At 32.1% G+C, this 20,197-nt stretch overlaps 1 protein-coding gene across 1 annotated transcript in view; it reads left to right on the forward strand.

Annotated features, from left to right (window-relative positions):
- The window catches only part of Sema3c (semaphorin 3C), a 157,432-nt gene extending 137,698 nt beyond the window's left edge, over positions 1 to 19,734 (forward strand). The window contains exons 13-18 of the mRNA XM_047560600.1: positions 1,006 to 1,094; positions 3,919 to 3,960; positions 7,043 to 7,200; positions 12,276 to 12,343; positions 13,221 to 13,351; positions 16,848 to 19,734. Coding sequence (XP_047416556.1) covers positions 1,006 to 1,094; positions 3,919 to 3,960; positions 7,043 to 7,200; positions 12,276 to 12,343; positions 13,221 to 13,351; positions 16,848 to 17,261 — 902 coding nt within the window. The 3' untranslated portion in view covers positions 17,262 to 19,734. The remainder of the gene's footprint in view (positions 1 to 1,005; positions 1,095 to 3,918; positions 3,961 to 7,042; positions 7,201 to 12,275; positions 12,344 to 13,220; positions 13,352 to 16,847) is intronic.
- The last annotated feature ends 463 nt before the right edge of the window (positions 19,735 to 20,197 follow it).

Genomic DNA, 20,197 nt, shown 5'->3' on the forward strand with positions numbered 1-20,197 from the left:
ATAGCTCATTAAAAATTTTATAGAAATATATTTTTACTTCACCTCATTACTCACAAATTTACTTTAACCTCACATGACTAAATCACAGCCAGTTTCTTTTAGAACTAAGTTTATGTGCTTGGTAGAGCACCATAATAATATGAGCATAAAATGCTTATGTGACTATATGAAACTATCTCAAATACAAATTTTGATTTAAGTAACATTTTCTTTTTGTATCACTACACTTATTTTGGCATTAGTATTTTTGTCACTCTCTGGAAATATGAGTAAATTTTGTGTTTGCTTTAGTTTGTTTGGCCCATCTAATTTCACAGTTTTCCTTGCATTTTAAGAACATCCAAAAAAATTGCCTAAAGATAAATAAATTTGTGGAAACAATATGATTATCCTGTACATAGGTATTCACACCTAAACAAAGCCAAGATTCCATTTCTCTTTAGAAACTTAGTTTGAAGTGGGAGTGAAACATTTCACCATGTCTAAACATTCACAGCTACAGATCAAATGTCCATTTTTTCAGTACTAGTAACTTATTATATAATTAATATAAAAATTTATTTACAGGAATCTTTCTTCAGATAATGAAGTCATTATGTGTCATTATTAACAAAATGGTTGAAGCATCACTTTATAAAGTTATTTTGGAGAAGCAAGTAATATTCTTAAGGAACAAACTTAAAGTTATACGTTATATTTAAAAAACATTTTGTTCAGAACTTTAGATTACAGTCATCTGCACATTCTTTCCTTCTCTCTCAGTCAGGCCTATACCCAATATATACAAGATATAAGATGTTTATACTTGTTTCTTTTAAATGTTATGAAATATGAGTTATGAAATAAATTCCATGTATTGTAAATGGTAATTGTTCAACATATTCAATATATTTTTGATGATCAAATACATAAATAATAAGTTCTAAAGCAGTAGTCTTATGTTTAAATGCCTTTCTTTCCTCTAAACAACATTATAACATCTCATTGTTTCTCTCTTTACTTTAGATCGGGGAACTGTGCAAAAGGTGGTGGTTCTGCCCAATAACAGCTCCACCAGCGGAGAGCTCATTCTAGAGGAGCTGGAAGTCTTTAAGGTCTGATCATCTCTTCTATTAATCTCAGAACATTCAAGAAAAATACAATTCTTTAATCTTACAGCCACTTGGGAGGAAAAAATATTTGATAAAAGATCAAATAAATGAATGTCATAAATTTTTCAGGGTAGGAAAACATCAGATAAAATGAGAAATATAGAACAAATATTTTTGTGAAGTATTTTCTTACACTTCAAGTTATCTTAACATAGAAGGATTCCTTTTTTTTTTTTCCAGCTATCATCACAACTTGAAGAATTTTGGTCATCATTATTTTTAAAAAATGAGTTCTTGTGGTCAAGGTCTTCAAGTCTTTGCCATGAAAGTGCTTTTATCATTCACTTCACAAGCCACTGAAACACAAATGCTTTCGCATTATTGATTGTTAGATAAACTTTCTCATATTTTTGTGACCAGTAAGTTCAAGAAAAACTGCTTTTCTCTTGTTTTATTGCTTTTAATTCAAATGCCACTCTTCCTTAAACAATGTTGTACTTTTCCACTTAATACTTTATGTTCTATCTGAATTTGAGATTTTTTTGTTGTTCTTCTTCTTCTTTTCCTTGAACTTGGGGCTTTACAAAAAAAAAAAAGTAAAAGAAAGAATAACAAGACAAACAAACAAAAAAAATTGGTACACAGGGAAGCACAGTTCCTTAAGATCTCACCTGGTCAGTGCGGAGTTCCCCACCCCTTTCTTTATTTATCTGTGGACCAGGAGGAAGGATTTGTGGCGTCCTGCCTAGCCTTTTCTCCTTATGATATCAATCATGGCACTTCAAATGGCCTTTCTTATCTGCATTTGGAAAGGTGGGTAAAATAACAGTAGGAGGATCCATTAGAATAGCAAAGAAACTGTGGCATGGATCCAATCCTTCAATCCTTCAGACCTTTATGGTCACTAAAAATGCTGAATAATAAGTATATAAATGATTAAGACATAATGCTTAGGTTTAGCTTGTGTTAAATTGTGCTAATAAGTTTTTAAAGCAAAGAAATACAAAAAAGAATCAAGAGAAATAAAAATATGAGGAACTCTGCCAGATTTCTCAGCATGTTATGAAATTTATAGTCTTTAATGCCAGACTTACTCTGGCATTGGATTCTTCATGTTACTATATTAAAATAGTACTCATAAAATAATGTCACCTGTACCTGTTCGGTTTGCCCATGCCTTGTTTTATAAAGAAATTGATTGTTTCACTAGATTAACCCAAATTACATAATAGCAACATTTTTTTCTCATACAACACAATAGAGACAATCTGACTGGTCAAAATAATATAATGTGCCTTACTCTGGAGTTTTCTGAAGATAACATAGATGCCATATTAGAGCACTTCATTTATAATACTGAAATATCTTTTTAAAAAATTGTCAGTAAATGTTAATTGAGTTTAACAAACCCAAACATATCTGTTATGGAAACGTCTTAAAGAAATATGAGTTATCCTGATCAAGTGAGAAGTACTGATGGTCTGTTACGTGAGTCATGCTGTTGTTATCATCATGAAGAATAAACTCTTAGGGGAAAATTAGAGTCAGTTGGAGTGCACGTGGGGGACATCAGCCCAAGAGAGCCACTAAAATATGTTTGAGCTTTCATACTGACACACGTGCCGGTGATTCACATAGCTAAATCAAGAGATAGAGTTACCAAATACAGTAACTGTCATCAAGATGGTGTTCACATCACACTTTCTTGACTGAGGTAAAAATAATGGTGTGTTTATAATATACTGTGTTGGGTATGTAAGGCAGTAATGTATTTAAACTGAAATAAAAAAAAAAATCCTTAGCTAACTCTCCCACTGGTACACTGCAGAAAACTCAAAATGTAACTTTTAAAAACCAGGTGCTTTGTTTTTGTATAGTGAAGAACCATAAGCTTCTCTTTTACTCCTCTCCATATTTTCTGAAAATAAGTCTAGTTTCCCTAAGAGTAAGTTGAATTGAAGGTATGGCTATTAGTAGTTGCCTACATGGCTATAAGCAGCAACCATGGTATGTGTGTGTATGTGTTTATAAAAGACAATCAAAACTGATTTGCTTACAATTGAAAGTTAAAGATATCACTATTTCTTTTTCTAAGTGTTTGTAAATACCTGTAACTCCAGAAAGCCCAAAAAGTTGGGTTATATTAGACTTTAAGAACTTGCTACCACTTAAATTACCCAAATTAATCTCCATGATCACCATCAAGTTATGAGAATTTAACTTTTAAGTTTAAAAGGAACTAATAATGTTTAAGAAGTAAAGTTATGAACAGTGACTTTCAAAAGATTTATTATTTCAGAAAATTCTTATGTTCTTTCACTCATTCATATTTATAGAAAGAAACTCCTTGCTAACAATATTCCTTTGTTTTCAACAATGAAAATTAATTAGTGTGGTTCAGCCTAATACATCTTTCCAAAACACTTGGCAGGTAAACAATAGTGTTTTATGCAGAGTGCCTATGCTATGGAGAAGTCAAATGGGGTGCACAGCCTCCCCTACCCATGTACCCAGATCCAATTCCATATTCAATGTTTCAAGATACACTTTTCTCAATTACCTCAAATTTCTCAAACTTTTATTTTTCTAATCCCTATAATTATACATGCAATATAATTTACTACTTTTTCAATTTAGGCATATGTTGTATAACAAATCCCATCTCTATTCCCAAAAGAGAAATGTACTTTATTGAAAAATATATACATGTAGTGAAAAATAATGAGACTTTTAAAAATTTAATAATAATAATTGTTTTTAAAAATTTAATGTAAATATTTTTAAGGATCACATGAGAAACTAACATGATATTTTCTAAATTTTTTAGAATCACGTTCCCATAACAACAATGAAAATCTCATCCAAAAAGGTAAAAACTAAGCCAGTTTGGTGTTCTTTGCATATTAAAATGTTTTGCTTTTATGAAAAATATATTTTATAATTTCTGAGAAACTAGTTTCACTATTGACAAAATAACTGATACTACTTAAAGTATGCCATAAAAATCACCGTCATTTTGATGTAGAATTTACAAGCTGTTACTGCAAGACTGAATATGTTTATTTTTATATAAAAGTTCATCAGAGCAGAACATATATACAGAAAGATATTCCAACATTTGTATATCTTATATTCTCAAATATTATAGTGTGTGAAGCCAACTAAAATAAAAAATAATCTTTCTGAAGGAAGAACTTAGTATAATGTTTGGGCTACTATAATATCTCAACATTCTCAGGGGCTTGGAATGAGTAATCAATCCACTTTTGAGTTCCTACTGCTGTCACATGCTTGAACTATGCAGTGCATTCTCTAAGGAAATGCTATTTCCTAGGCTTTATATACGTCAAAAAACTGAATATCTCAAATCTAAGGACTCAGGATATGAGGAAGAAATTTTGACTATTATCAGAAATCTTCTAATTAATTTGATTTCTCCTACACAGGCAAACACAAAGTAGTCTACATATACAAAACAGACACCTGTCTAGCGCCCAAAGTTGTTACCATGAAAGTTGTAAGGGGTAGAATAGTGCAGTTGGAATGGAATAAGTTTCAGAGTGGGGTTGAGAAGTATTGGAATCCCAACCTGACTGAAAATTTTGGAAAAATTAGTTAATTTCTCTGTCCTAAGTTTCTACATCTGCAAGGTAATGCCTTACTCACAAAGGATTTAATTCATATAAATTGCCTAAAATAAAGTGGGTCCTCAGCGAATGCTATCTGTCAAAGCCTGAGACTTATTTTTCTTGGAATCAAGAATAAAGATTTTATGTGTTTGCACAACAGATTACATAATTTTAGTGGTCTTTGCCACATTTGGTCTGTTAGAGATGATGTAGTGTTCCATAGTTAGTCTTGCACTCTTTTCGCTTAACCAAACTTTATGAGAAAAAATAAATAAGGTACAATGGAGCTAAAGATCTCATCTGTAAAAATGTTTGTATGGGGCATAGCAAACATTTTCCCAAGTAACAAGAAGCCATTTGTCATTTTGCCTAATGTCCTAGGGAGCTGATGCCTAGTCAGAATTGTCTTTGAAGACTGCAGGGAATCCCTTTGCTTATAGTTATCTAATGCAAAGAGAAAGTATAGAAGCAAAATTCAAAACGGATATAAAACCATTTGTGTGGCATTTCAATCTTACATGAAATTACAGGTTTCAACTTATTTGTAGTTCACCTATTACATTCATTTCCAACATTTTATATTGCAGATAGTTGGAAATGTTTCATTGTAACAGTTAGATACAAGGCAGGGGTGATTATTTGACTTTTTAGAATTCATTTGCATAACTGCTTACTGTATTATTTATTCAAGTGAGAGGACTAAAATTGTGAAGCACATTATATATACATTTAAATACATGAATTTACTACCTTTCCTGGTAGTCAAACTATTTCATTATTCATTTTATACTATTATTTTTCAATTTATTTTTGCACTTAGAATAACAAAATAATGGGATTAACTAAAAGTGAATTAGGGTAAAACTATGTTCCTTCTTTTCTTACCTAAATTAGTGTGCTTAAGACATTTTAGTTAAGCTTATACATTCACTATAATTACTTAATTTACTCAATAAACATTTGTTTCAAATGTTCCTGGACAATGGTTATTGTCAAAACATGCAATTATTTTCTTATAATTTGAACATCTAAATGGCAATCTAAGCATTTTATCACAATTTCTGAAAAATCAATTGATCTGAATAAACTAATTACATTATAGATATAATAGAATGAGATGATTTAAATGATTTATTAGAATTAAAAACTTATAGATGGGTAGTCTATTAATTGGTATTTTGCTACTACTACAATAAATAAACAGTCATTGAACACTTACAAGACAAAAACTATTCTAAACATTTTATGTGGTGGGAGCCCCTACAATATTTATCTCTTACAAAAACTTTGGACCAAGTGCTGGATTGTAAGGAAGCAGACATTCAGAAAATTACAGGGTGAGGTTGTGGCTGAGCTGAGATTGGAACCCAGGAAGTCTGCCTGCAGAGATTTTAGAGCCTGGTGGACCGATTATACCCCCACAGATTTAATTCTTAAAAGCATATATATGTATGGGAGATGCGCTCTCACATCCACATCTATTCAAGTTCCAACTTAGAGATCCTGTGCTGACTTGAATTATATACTGTCAGTCATTTGGAAAATAAGGAATGTCACTTAGAGGCTCTTTCCTTTAACTCCTGAGAACATTTTTATGCACAGCTAAAGGCCTTGGAGTTGTATCTTAAGATGCGCTTGACACCCCACAAATGAAAGAGAATAAAATATTTATTCATGATTTCCTTGGGATGATGAAGGTTACTGGGTCATGCAGAAAGTTTGAGATATGTTTAAATGTAAATGCTGACATTCTCCTCAATATTTTTAAACTAGTTTTAATGAGTAATATGCTACTTTTGAAGCCTTTTTTTCATTTAATCTAATATTTACTATCTGCTATTTTTCTTCTAAATTTAAAATGTCCTTTATTTTATTTTATTTTCTGTTAGAGTACCCTTTATTTTAAACCTGGCTTTTAAAATTTTTCAAAGTCATGTGTTGCCAGACTTGAAAAATGAGAATACTTCCTTGTGTTTTGCTGAGAGCATTCAAAGAGAAAAGAAAACACCGTAATTTAAGTCTGAAATATATGAGCTCACATCTGAGTGAACAATGAATCCCAATGTCTAAAGCACATTACCGTTCTACATGGTGCTGAGCTTCTTTTTTTTTTGTTTTAAGCAGGAAAGTGGTAATGTTATAGGCATATTAACATAAGAAAATTCTATTTATTTTGGCTTTGTATCCTTCTGTGCTTTGCTTCTCATTTTTAGTCTGTTTCTAAATGAATGCAAGGGTCTGTGGGCATGTATTATAATGTATTCCTGCTGAAAGTCTTCTAACTTCCACATCTGAAATAAATCACCTTCATTCCTCTTATAGCAACAGTTGTATGTGAGCTCCAATGAAGGGATTTCCCAAGTGTCCTTGCATCGCTGCCACATCTACGGGACAGCCTGTGCTGACTGCTGTCTGGCAAGGGACCCTTACTGCGCCTGGGATGGCCACTCTTGCTCTAGGTTCTACCCAACTGGGAAGCGGTGAGCACTTAACAGTCCACTTAAAACCAAAATTAATGTTACCAACAGTCCAGAAGTGCTCCATGTTGTCAGAACCCCTTGTATGACCGTTTTCTTAAAAAATGACACGTAGAACAGTAACTAAGTTCAGCACCACAAATAGTGTTTAAATGAAGAAAGTACTATGCTTTATAACTTGAGATTCTCTGTCAAAGCTCCTCTGCAAATCTCATCTCTCCAAGACCCATCAGTAGTTCAGAAAGTACTTATCTTTAATTTTAGTTTTAATTTATATCTTTTTTTGTCTTATATGCTTCAGTATATCCTAGAGTTTCCCTACATTGCTTAATTACCTTATAATCAAATGTTTGTCCTCTATGTAACAGAAATTAATTGGATTAATGAAAAACATTATCTAGAATGAAACTACCTGTGTTATTCAGGCTCCAGAACAATGTGCCAGCAAAGTACCCTGATTTGCTTTATAAACCTTGATGACCACGTCTTTTCTCTTTGAGTAGTGAATGCATGATTGTTGTTTAGATTAAGAGAGAAAAGCATTAAACCAGTACCTTTTATCCTGGGGAAGAAATAAATAGGAAAATGATGAATTGCATCAGTTTACATCAAGTTGAAAGGGATCACCAGTTGAGAAATTGATAATATAACTAAGAATATGCAGAATTCAGGACCAACCAAGTCGTAGCTATTTTCAATCATCCTGTGATATGGGTTATAATAGATGATAGCAACAAAGCCTATCAAAATTAGGGTCAGCAGAGGGAGCAAATAGCACCAATCACAAATACCAGTGATCTTTTGAGTAAAGCACAGGAGTGATGGTGTTTTATGGCTCTAATTCCTTGTAACAGATAAATTCTTTTATGGACAGATTTAAATAACTATAGAAGTACTTTCACATATCAAGAGTATTTATCAAATACAAATATTTATCATGGGACAAATATTTATTTTCAAACATGTTTCTAGAAGTTGGGCATATAACGTGCAAAAAACCAACACAAAGACAAAATAATCTTTGAGTTCAGGTACAGCATATTTTGAAGGGAGAAAACAGACAACAAATGAATAAATAAAAACCTCGAATGTATCAAATAAAAATAAGATCTAGGTATTAATAAAGGGCAAGGAAGGTAGGTAGAATATGTGGGAAGCAGTGATTTGGGACATTAGTGGGTGGCCAGGTAGGGTCTCACTGAGGGCATAGTGCTTGGACTAGGACTTGAACGCAGTGAGGAATGGCCCCAAGGCCTTATTTGAAAGAATAACATTCTAAGAGTGTGCTGGGATTGTTCAAGAGACAGCACCAAAGCTAAGGAGGCTATCCTGAAATGAGAAAAAAGGAAGAAATGAGTCATAGTGGCAGATGATGTAGGACTTTATAAGTTATTGAAAGGCTTTCATTTAGCATCAAAGTGTAAAATGGCAGAATGTTTGAGCACATGAGTGTTATTATTTGACTTATGGTTTAAAAGATCACTGGATGGGTTTCACTTGCATTGGAGCCTTGGGAGACGAAGAGATTGGGGTGGGGATTGGGGGTGCAAGCTGGAAGACAGGAGTCTACTGTATTAATCCAGGTGCAATAGAATGGTGCCTTGCACAGGGATGACAGAGGTAGAGCTGGGCAAGTTGGTCTGACTTTACATCCTCACAGAATCTGTCAATGTATTAGATATGGGAGGTTAGAAAAAAGGAGTCAAAATGATCCGAGTTCTCAGAATTGAGCATTAGGACATATATAGATGTCATTTCCTGAGAAGGGAAGACTTTGAGAAAAACTGGTTTGTGGGGAGAAAGATGCTGTAAGTTAATGGTATCTATTTGACACTCATGGGATGTTGAGTGGGTATTTAGAAATGTGAATTTAGCACACAGTGACCCAACCTGGATCATTTAAGAGTCTTCTGTATTTGCAAGCAGCGACAGGATGTTAAACCAGAGTCGGTCGTATCTATGTTCAAAGACTTCATATTCCTCTATGTCATTTTAGGACACATTCATGAGATCTGTAACACCTTTTGATTTTTGAAACAAATTTCAGGACCTCATTGTCAGGCAATCTTTATACTTACACTGGGTTGGAGAGATGGAACCTGGACACAAAGTGTGAGGGAAGCAAATACCAAATGTAATCTCAAATTTAAAAATGATTTTATGGTCACTTTTCTGTTGGGTATTTTTCAATCATATATGCTTTATACTCCCAAATATAATAGCAGTGATATTTTAAACTTATTACTATCACTAAGCACTTAAAAGGCAATAAATTTCTCTTGGTAAGGAACTTCAAGATTTGGCATCTTGAACTCTTGGCATGCAAACTTCAGTCTGTATCTCCAGTGCTGAAGAAAGCTGACACATTGCCCTTTCCAAGGAAGAGAGATGCCGGACTGCCAGTTGAATCTTGCCATAATCCCACATGTGTAACGTGAGGGAAGGAAATGGAGATCAGCACTTATCTCCTGCAAACACTTTGGCTTTGGCCAGTCACTGCTTTTATTTAGCAAACAGAACATTTCTCAAGTAAAATTTCACACTATGTATAGACTATAATTTCTATTTCAGTTAATTTTTATATTTTAGAAATTTCTATGAAATAATTCATATATTTCTTCCACCTATTTCAACCCCAGTTATTTTTCTGAGATGCATAAACACTGACTACAAATTGTCCCCCTACCACCACAATTTATAAACTTAATACTGTCTTTTTGAAAAGCAAAGTACTGAAGGTATTTGATGTTCTTTACTGTTTCAGTAACATGGTTGGTATTCAGCCATGTGTCATGGAACGAGAAAGAAAGTAATAATCATTTAAAGAACTATCTAGATCATCTCTAGCAGTGTCTTAATTCTATTCTGAAGAAAATTTAATCAATATATACATATTAAACTTTTTTCTCTCTACCTTCTAATATCTTAAATATTTGTGCATTTGTATCATATATTTCACTAGAGTGGCTAATGTCTTTTATTCTTATTTCATAGATATCATTAAAAACTTTAAGATAAAATTACCAGTTCAATCTCCAAGAAAATATCTTTTCTATAAAAGGAGAGAATATTTGCATTGTTTATTCAAATAAATTGACTATAATGAATAAAACATTGAAAACTTGAGGCAAATCCCAAATCCTACATGTAATACTACTTTGCTACAGCTTTTGTGATACTACATGAATGCCTTCCTGGGAATTAAAACACACAGAAGACTCATGCTGATCACATTATATAAGTCAAGCCAGCTTGAGAGTTCATATATTCTCAATGAGTAACCCATTACATAGTGTCAATCAAAGAACTATAAATTTAAAGACTGTGAATGCCATTGTTTGTCTAGAAGGCTAAAAATGACCAGGTCAGCTATAAGAACTTCATGTGGCATTCATACTTTCACATATGATATGACATATGTATGATACATACTTTCAAGTGTGCTGGTAGTAAATAATGCTGCAATTTCAAATACAGTAAACACAATACAGTAAAACTGGATATGTTATATTTATTGACATAAGAGTTCCTAACACTACCACTCTTTTGTTTGTATGTCTATATACAAATATAAAATTATAGAAGGAATGTGCAGCCTCTTGGGGGGAAAGGAATACTTAAATGGTACAAAAGTGTATACCTGTATTTCCATAAGGGGATGCATACAATATAATGAGTACATAAGATGTTAACTATTTCTGTAATCTTAAAATGAGATGTTATATTATTAATGACTTTGAGATTAATTTTGCTTTGTAAGTTTAATAACTACTGATTTTAATATTTCTGTTCATCTTGCTGAGTATTTTAATTTAGAAGATAAAAATGCTAATTAAGATTAGCATATAACCCTATTAAGTGATATTCTTATTCATGCATAATTTTCATCTGTGTCAGGAAGCATTCACACATTTAAAAAGTTCCCTGCCTTCTTACTTACAGCCATGTTCTTATCCACTATGTCTTGCTCAGGGAATTTCAGTTGCTGTATTTTGCTTTTTACAAGGTATAATACAATTGAAACTAAGATACTCAGTGAATCTCAGAATCAGGATATTAAATAATTAAAATGCAAATAACTTAAAACTTTTAAATAGCAACCAACTTACGAAGACCAGAGCTAAAATTTTAAAATGCTTGAACCAGTAGCATGGAACTACTTAATGCAAAGAGTGAACCTTGAATGGATACTGGATAAATTTTTAAAAATCCATAAAAGATATTTTGGGAACAACTAGGACAATTTTAATATACAATGTGCATTAGATGATGCTAAATAAATTTTTATATCTTTAGTATTATAATGTTACATAGAGAGATTACTTAGAAGGTATGTGCTAATGTTTGTAAAAGTACAAAAGGCTGCAATTTATTTTTCAAAAGTTTTCATATATATGCATACACAGTATGTGTCTGCATATGAGAGAGAAAATAAATGTGGCAAAAATGATAATATGTGAACCTAGGTATATAAGTATTCATTATACTCATATTTCCAATTTTTTTGTAGAACTGAAGTTTTTCAAAATAAAAAGTTGAGGGAGAGGGAATATTTATTTTAGTAAATGAAAAATGTTATTTGACTTTATATTAAATGTTCATGTTTTATCACCGTATCACTTGCTTGAGAAAAGTTTTAATACATCTGAAAAGTATTGACCTTTGTAAGAAAAGTATATTCTGACCTTTGTAAAAAGGAAAAATCATAGTGAATTTATGCCTCGAAAGCTACATTTTAGAAAATTAGGGGTAAATGAGCCTAAAATAAAAATTTATATACTCAATTATGGAACCTAGTATTAACCCAGAAAATGCATGTGATAGAAGACCCATAGCCATTCCACCACAAATGGTAGATGGGGAGGGATAGAATTTATTCAGATTGAAAAGTAAGGATTAATATTCATCCTATCTTTGATGTATTAAATCAAATGTGTCAGATACCTGCATCAGATAATCAAATATTTTTAAATAAAATCTCAGGCAATCAAAAGCTTGTAAAAAATGCAATGTTTTAAAACATGGTATAATTGCAAATATAATTTTAAGTCACTTTTGACATATTTCTGCACCTACAGGAGGAGCCGAAGACAAGATGTGAGACATGGAAATCCACTGACTCAATGCAGAGGATTTAATCTAAAAGGTATTAAAAGTGAACAGTGGTCAAAGTTGGTAAATAAATCAGTGCTTCACATTTCATCTCAGTAAGGGGACCAATGCATCAAGTCAGTTCTCATCCCTACAGCAGTTGTTCCAGTGGTAAGAACAGTGGAAGTAGAGTGCTGGGGAGCATTGAGGATGACTTCGCATCATAACCTGAGTTTAGTGCTTATCTTACTCAATATTCACAAACTCCTGCTTTATGAAGACTCTATTCATGTTTCAACTACCACAATTATATTAAATGATTTACCAAATTTAATACTTATATTAAATGTGCAAAAATACTATAATCCGTGTTTTAGAAATGGGTAAAACAAAGGAATAAAGATATGGAGTAACTTGTTTCAGGGAGGTGAAGTTAGGATTTTATACCAGATTCCTATTATTCCAAGGACCACATTTTTGGCCATTGCCTCTAACCACAGCCATGCTATAGTTTATGCCCTTTCTCTGTGCTCCTCAGTTTCCTCCATCCCATACTGAATATGAGTTTTGGTAAGGGACAATCCCAGCTATACTATCACCTGGTAGTTGCTAACTCTGTCACTACACTGTATTTCCTCATAACTCACAGCCTCCGTTTGCTCAGCTGAAAAACTGACAAGAATGTTTTAATACATAAGTGTCCACAGTGATGTAGGTTAATTCCTGAGCAAACTTTGATTCCCTCACCAACATAGCTTTAATTAACTTTTCTCCCTTTTCTTTTCATTGAACAGAATTGGTAAACTAATTTGCTAAGGTGCTGTCATCACCTTCTGTGGGCTGCCATATTTAATCACAATTTTGAAGAGATAAATATTGAAGAGTGTGCTCTAAATTCCGTTGTGTTATTTCCTTTTCTTTTTGCTTTTCAGCATATCGAAATGCAGCTGAAATTGTTCAGTATGGAGTAAAAAATAACACCACTTTCCTTGAGTGTGCCCCCAAGTCTCCACAGGCATCTATCAAGTGGTTGCTACAGAAAGACAAAGACAGGAGGAAAGAGGTGAGTAATGCAGCCGAGCAGCAATCAATCAGGGCTTTGCCAGGAGCATTAAATCAGCATCCCTTGGTGAGATGCAGATCAAACAAAAAAGGAAAGACATATGAACATCTTTTTATGTCATCTAGATGACAAGTGCCACCTTCTTTAAAATCCTTTGTCCTTAGAATTGATGGATTAATTGGAAATCCTCTTTTTCTGCCTGCCCACCTCTCTAACACAGTGACTGAAACAAGAGCTTGGGCACTAAGACAGTGGTGTTGATGCAAGGAAGCATTCGTAAAAGAAACAAGATGTGTGCAAATCCAGAAGCCAAGTTCTCACACAAATGCACCTTTGTGTGATTCACAAGATAAAAGAGGGCTTTAAAAGTAGTTCAATATTCCCCAACAAGAAATTACACTGAACTATAACCTATGGCAAAGAGCACTTTTCTTTTCTGCAGTAATGTTTCCATTGCTTTATTATTCATAACTCACTCAGTTTCACTCAGGCAGTGTATGAAATCATTGTTTATGGGAACATTGCTTTTATTTAGTGATATGAAAAAAAAGTCCAGATTTTCAAATAAAAGGACACTTACTATAACCTTTCACTGATTACAAAGAACTTTTAAAATAGAGACATTGTAAAATGGCATAGAGTGATATATTTTACACAAAGAATTCCATAATATTGATGTCTCATTGTTCTGAAAAATGAAAAAAAAATGTATGTACATAAAGGCTTAGGGTAGTCTAAAATATACCATTGTTAGTGCATCATAATGTCTAATGGAGCCAAGGGGAGAATGGAACCTCTTGCATTGGTGTATATTCTTCTGTTGTGAGTAATTTTACTTGTACATACTAAGATAATTAAGGCTATGCAGGATGTATGCCCTTACAGCTATGGAACAGATATTGCATCTAATTTACTGGAATGTTGGTTCCATAAGGGAATATACTTTCCAGTTCTCAGACTTACCTATCCAGAAGAGTTATGAGTAGCTTAGTGAATTGTGTATCCTATGTTACTGGAATTTTAAACCATAGAACAGGAACAATTTATGTAAGAGGACATTTAATTATCTGAAGGAAAGATGCTCTAGATATACTTAAGAGACTGCTTTTCCCCAGAATTCTATAATACTTACACATATTTTAATTAAAAAAATTATTTGAGGTTTTTTTTTTGTTTTGCTATAAAACCTATCATCAGACAAGTCTGTCTTTCTACAGTCTAATTAATCTTAAATTATTTTGAATGGATATGGAATATAATCACAATTGCCTTGCAAAGTATCCTGAGTTAGAAGTCACATGTGTAATAATGATTATCATATAGAAAAAGTTTGGAGGCTGGGGCATGAATAAGTGGCCATGAACAGTCCTTCAGAAAATGCCTATATGAAAGTATTTAAATTAGGTAACTAATTTTCAAATACATATTACTTAATATGGATAAAATATTTTTTATTTAATTCGATAAAAATTTTAATATATTACACAGGTAAATTAATTTCTCAGATTTAAAATTAAACTTTATATAAATATGTGTATACATTTAATAGTACATTTGATATATATTAATAGAAATTAATGATAAAGTTTAAAATAAAATGTACGGTTTTATTTCTTTTATTTCAGAATGCTCAAGAATGTAGGCTGAACTATTACTATTTTGTTTTATTTTTCAATTTCAAAGCAAGAATAGGATAATTTAAGATTTTGATAAAAATTAATCTAACTTAATGAATAATTTAATGATCATGAAACCATTCATAATTTAAGCAGAACCCAGTTCTGTGTATTTCTAATTTAAATAAACCATCAATATCTTATGAAATTCATCCTGATTCTTACTATTTCAGGCCAACATATGCTTATTTCTTATATTACCAATGTGTAACAATTGAACTCTTTTAAAGTAAGAGAAATGACTAAAGCTTAGGAAGCAAAATTCAAATAATTCTTAGTGAAAAACATAAAGTGAGAACTAAATGTCTTTTTCCTCTTTAATAGTTCATCCTACTTTTCAGAATATAAGTTATGAAGAGTAATATATTAACTCATTATTTATTCCTACAGTCCAAAAATCACACACAACGCACACACACACACACACACATACATATACTTCCATGTTGGTACATGTCAAGCTACCTTGTTTTCTTGCTTTTTTACTGAAGAATCTTTCATTGTATGAATACACCTGAGTCATCTACTAGTTAGGTTATATTTTGTTTTGTTTTTCTTACCAAAAATAATTCATAAACAAATATCTGCGTACTTGTGAAAATATAGCCTCATGATAAATCTCTAGAAAATAAATTGCTGCAATAAATATTATGGGCATGTTTTATGAATATTATCATATTGCACAAATGGGAAAGGCTTTCTTTTCTTTAATTCTCAAATACATTTCTTAATTGTGTAAATCATTTTGAGGCACAATTAAACTTAAAAAATTAAATAATTTCAAAAATTGTTTTTCTTACCTCTTTGTAACGATTCTCTCTTTTCTAACACAATTCTGTTGTCCACCTTTCATTACACTTGTATTTTTGTGCTTTTGTGGTGATTGCTTTTTATAAAAAACAATCAGTCTTTGATTTGACCCTCAGAATTTTATTATTTAGAAAAATATTTCTTATGTATTACTTCTTTGATTTTGGTCAGATTTTTTTTTCCCTCAGGGAAAGAATATTCTACAGTATATATGGCAAGTAACATCTTACCACGTTTATGGTAGATTTTTGTCTTCATTGACAGGCAACACTATAGGTGGAACTCTAAAGAACGTGGATTTCAGGCATTTGACTGATATTCAATCATCGATCATTTTTGCAGCCTAAACCTAGACAGTAATTAAATATTAACCCATTGCTTTTTATTGCCTTACCTTCCAAAGTAAATCCACCTGGAAGGTTTATAAGACAATGTCCTTCCAGCTATTTTTTTAGACACCCTATAGGTGAGAAAATTAAAAAAGGCAGTGTAAATGTTCAAAATTCTGCTTTTGCTTATGAATTTTTCTATTTAGAAAACTCATTCATTGACAAAAGTAAAAGAATCAACTTTTTTTTTAATGGCTTCATTTTTTTCACAAACAAATGAGTGTGTGTGTGAAAATGAAAGACAAGAATTCCAGGATGAAATTAATATTTTAAATTATCTATGAATTTCATTTTTATGTCATCAGTGATACAGATACCAAAAGCAACCAGAATTCTGAACTTGAATGTGATGAAACTGTTTCTATCCAAAGGGAATGTACTTTGTTTTTCCAATATGGATATTTTCACCCTCTCTTTAACCGATTGAGTACCTCTATGACAAAGATCTTATTATGCAAAAAGGCAATGGAGCTGACCACAAATTTGTATCTAGAGAAGGAAGCTATTCATACACAATGGTTTTGCCAAATTTGTGAAAGTCAACAATTTTTCGTATGTCAGGCATCTTTCTAGAAAATATAATCTTCATTTTGTTTGAACTTTGATGTGTTTTTCTCTTAGGTTAAGCTAAATGAACGTATTATAGCCACTCCACAAGGACTTCTGATCCGCTCTGTTCAAGATTCTGACCAAGGACTGTATCACTGTATTGCAACAGAAAACAGCTTCAAACAGACCATAGCCAAGATCAACTTCAAAGTTTTAGATTCAGAAATGGTGGCTGTTGTGACAGACAAGTGGTCACCATGGACCTGGGCCAGCTCTGTGAGGGCTTTACCTTTCCACCCGAAGGACATCATGGGGGCATTCAGCCACTCAGAAATGCAGATGATCAATCAATACTGCAAAGACACTCGACAGCAACATCAACAGGGGGACGATTCACAAAAATTGAGAGGGGACTACGGCAAGTTAAAGGCTCTCATCAATAGCCGGAAAAGTAGAAACAGGAGAAATCAGTTGCCAGAGTCATAATGTTTTCATACATGGGGCTTATGCTTCCAGTAACAATGATGCTCTGTCTTCAATGATCAAATTTTGAGCAAAGAATTTTTACCCATGAAAAATTCCTGAGAAAAGGTGATTACTCACTCCTGGAGTGAGTTTTACATGAACTGAAATGAGCATGCATTTCTTGTATGATATTGACTAGCACTAGACATGTCATGGTCCTCATGGTGCATATAAATATTTAACTTAACCCAGATTTTATTTATATCTTTATTCATCTTTTATTCAAAATCAATGTGGTGGCTACAGAAGTAGAACTGTTACATCCCTCAATTGAATGTGGGTAGTAACACTGTATTTTTTCCCTGCTTAGCGGGTTTAGGTTTCTGATTGTCAATGATTTTACATATGAAAACAAATTCCAGTTCATAACTTTCACATAGTTGAAGTCATGTAAATGCATGTGAGAGAATGCCATCGGAAGAAATGTAAGTTAGATAATGGATAGGGAAGAGGGCATCTAAGCATTAATTAAAAATACGAGTGACTCAGAGAAAATGATGGGTTTATGATTCCAGTGAAATTGCTTTTTTTTTAAGATTGTAAAATTTGTCACTTGCTGATACCTGTCATTGATCTTGGTTCTCTTGTTTCAGGAAACTGCAGTGAATAATCTATACCCTAAAGATCTTTGATGGAGTTAAAGCAATGGAGCATGTAGGTTTATATTGTTATCTTCCAGACAAGACTTGTTTGGAAGTTATTTAAGTTATTATAGACTTAAATATAATCTTACATTATTTAATTGATTACTATTTTGTTTCTAATTTTCTAGTCTATGTGGCAAATTAAACAATGTAAGAAACATTTTTGAAGGATCAAACTTCTCCATGAGGGATAAAACCACCAAAAAGAAAAAAAAATTGAAGTAGAAATTGTAATGTTATTATGAGAAATTTATAACAAATGTGACTAGTTTTTAACTTCAATCATCAAGTTCTGTGATTTATTGTCATTTAAAAAATATCTCACATCATATTGATTTTTCAGCCAGAACCCTCTCTTTTATATTTGTATGTGTGTGATGGAGAGGTGCTCATTATGTCAAGAAAGGAAAAAGAGTATAATATAAACAAAAATCAACATTCTTTAAAAATATCTAAGATGTCTGTTTTCATTCATTTTATATTAATTTCCTTTCAAATATTCTTTTAAATGAATGTTGGTTCATATGTTCAGTGGTCTATAAAGATAATTGCGGCAAGTTTTTGATGAATAATTATTTTCTAATTGTATGTTTGGATAGTGTTATTAGAATAATTTAAAATTATTTTCTCCAAATTAAAAATTAGATGGGAGGATCTTAAAAAATTTCTCATAATCCTTTAAAAACCACAACTTTTACTTCTTCACTTACTTTTAAGACATTTTTATATTGCCAGGTAAAAACAAGAATCACACCATATACCTACTCAGAATGTACTCCAAAAGTTTTATTTGTAGTTAACAATTCACGAAGAAGATAATCAAGGCCATTTTTAATAGTGACTGAAATTTAAGAACTAAGATTAGGGCTCGTGTGTATTGCTCAGTGGTACCACTTGCTTTTCATGATTAGAGGCCTAGGTTCAGTCCCAGTACCACCACCACCACCAAAAACTATTATCCAAATAAACATGGTCATTGATCAGAATGTGAGAATATCATTTATTATTTAAGTGGTGGTAAATTTTTTTGTTCTAAAAGGGGGCCTCAAGGTAGCAAAAATAACCATCAAAATATCCAACATAATTGACACCCAACTTTATTCATTTTTAGAAAGCTATTCTTCCAAATGTGTGTGATTCTAAAATAATCTCTAAAGCAGTTTATTAGACAGATGGTTTGCCTGCTGAAAATGTTTGTATTTATTTTTTCTACTCCAAACACAAATAGCAGCATGTATCAACAAAAGTCAACACCATCCTCTGATCAATATTTTCTATGTACAGAATTAAAGCAAAATTGTTCTAGAATCCTAGTTCTTGCGTCACATAGGCTCAAACTTATAGACAATATGGTGTTTAGTTTTATAATATTATTTGTACTATTTAATACCTTTTATTGTGACCATCACTAAATTGTATATACTTTTATTACTTTTAAAAATATGGAAATTCTTCTTGAACAAAGCTCAGTCAAATATAAAGAAAATGTTCTTTCTCAAAAATAGTGTTAACGTATCCTGAATATTGGTGGTTGATTGGTTTTATATGGTGTAGTTTGACAATTCAATGATTTAGTGTGCTTTTCATTTGTATTATATATAAAATTTCCTAGAAATGCACCTTTTGTTTTCAAATTGTAGGTTTGTGAATAGATTTTAGCATGATGAAACTGTCATTACAGTGAATGTTCATTCTGTGTAAGAAAACAAAATGTAGTTATCACATTAAAGTTTAATTGGACATGGAAGAAATCATTTGCTTGGTGAAATAAAACACATTGAATTCCCCCATGGATGTCTTTAGCTTTTCTTTCTTAATGTAGACTTAAATTATTGTTAATAGAGAATTTACTGAATTTTAATAATTTTTTAAAGATTTATTCATTAACATCCTTTTTTGTGAAAGTAATATATCTACCATTCAAAATTTAGATATACCAAGCCATACATGTAAATCTCTTCTTACACCACTAGCCCTCCTTCAAGTCCGAGCCCCAAAGAAACCAGTATCAGTTTTCTGTGTAAATTTCCAAATAGTTTATACATATGTAAAAAGACACATAATTTGCCCTCATACTGTACATCAAATGATATCTACAGAGAATTTTTCAGAGTATGTTGTGTTTACATTTTTAAAAAGCATATATAGTTTAGGGGTGCATGAGTAGGCTACCTGGAATTGAATTCACACTCACTGTTATTTTAGGAAAAGTTTTAAAATTTCTCTCTGCCTTAGTACTCACCAAGAGTTCAT

Source organism: Sciurus carolinensis, chromosome 8 (genome assembly GCF_902686445.1).
Source record: "Sciurus carolinensis chromosome 8, mSciCar1.2, whole genome shotgun sequence".
Classification (NCBI taxonomy): Eukaryota; Metazoa; Chordata; class Mammalia; order Rodentia; family Sciuridae; genus Sciurus; species Sciurus carolinensis.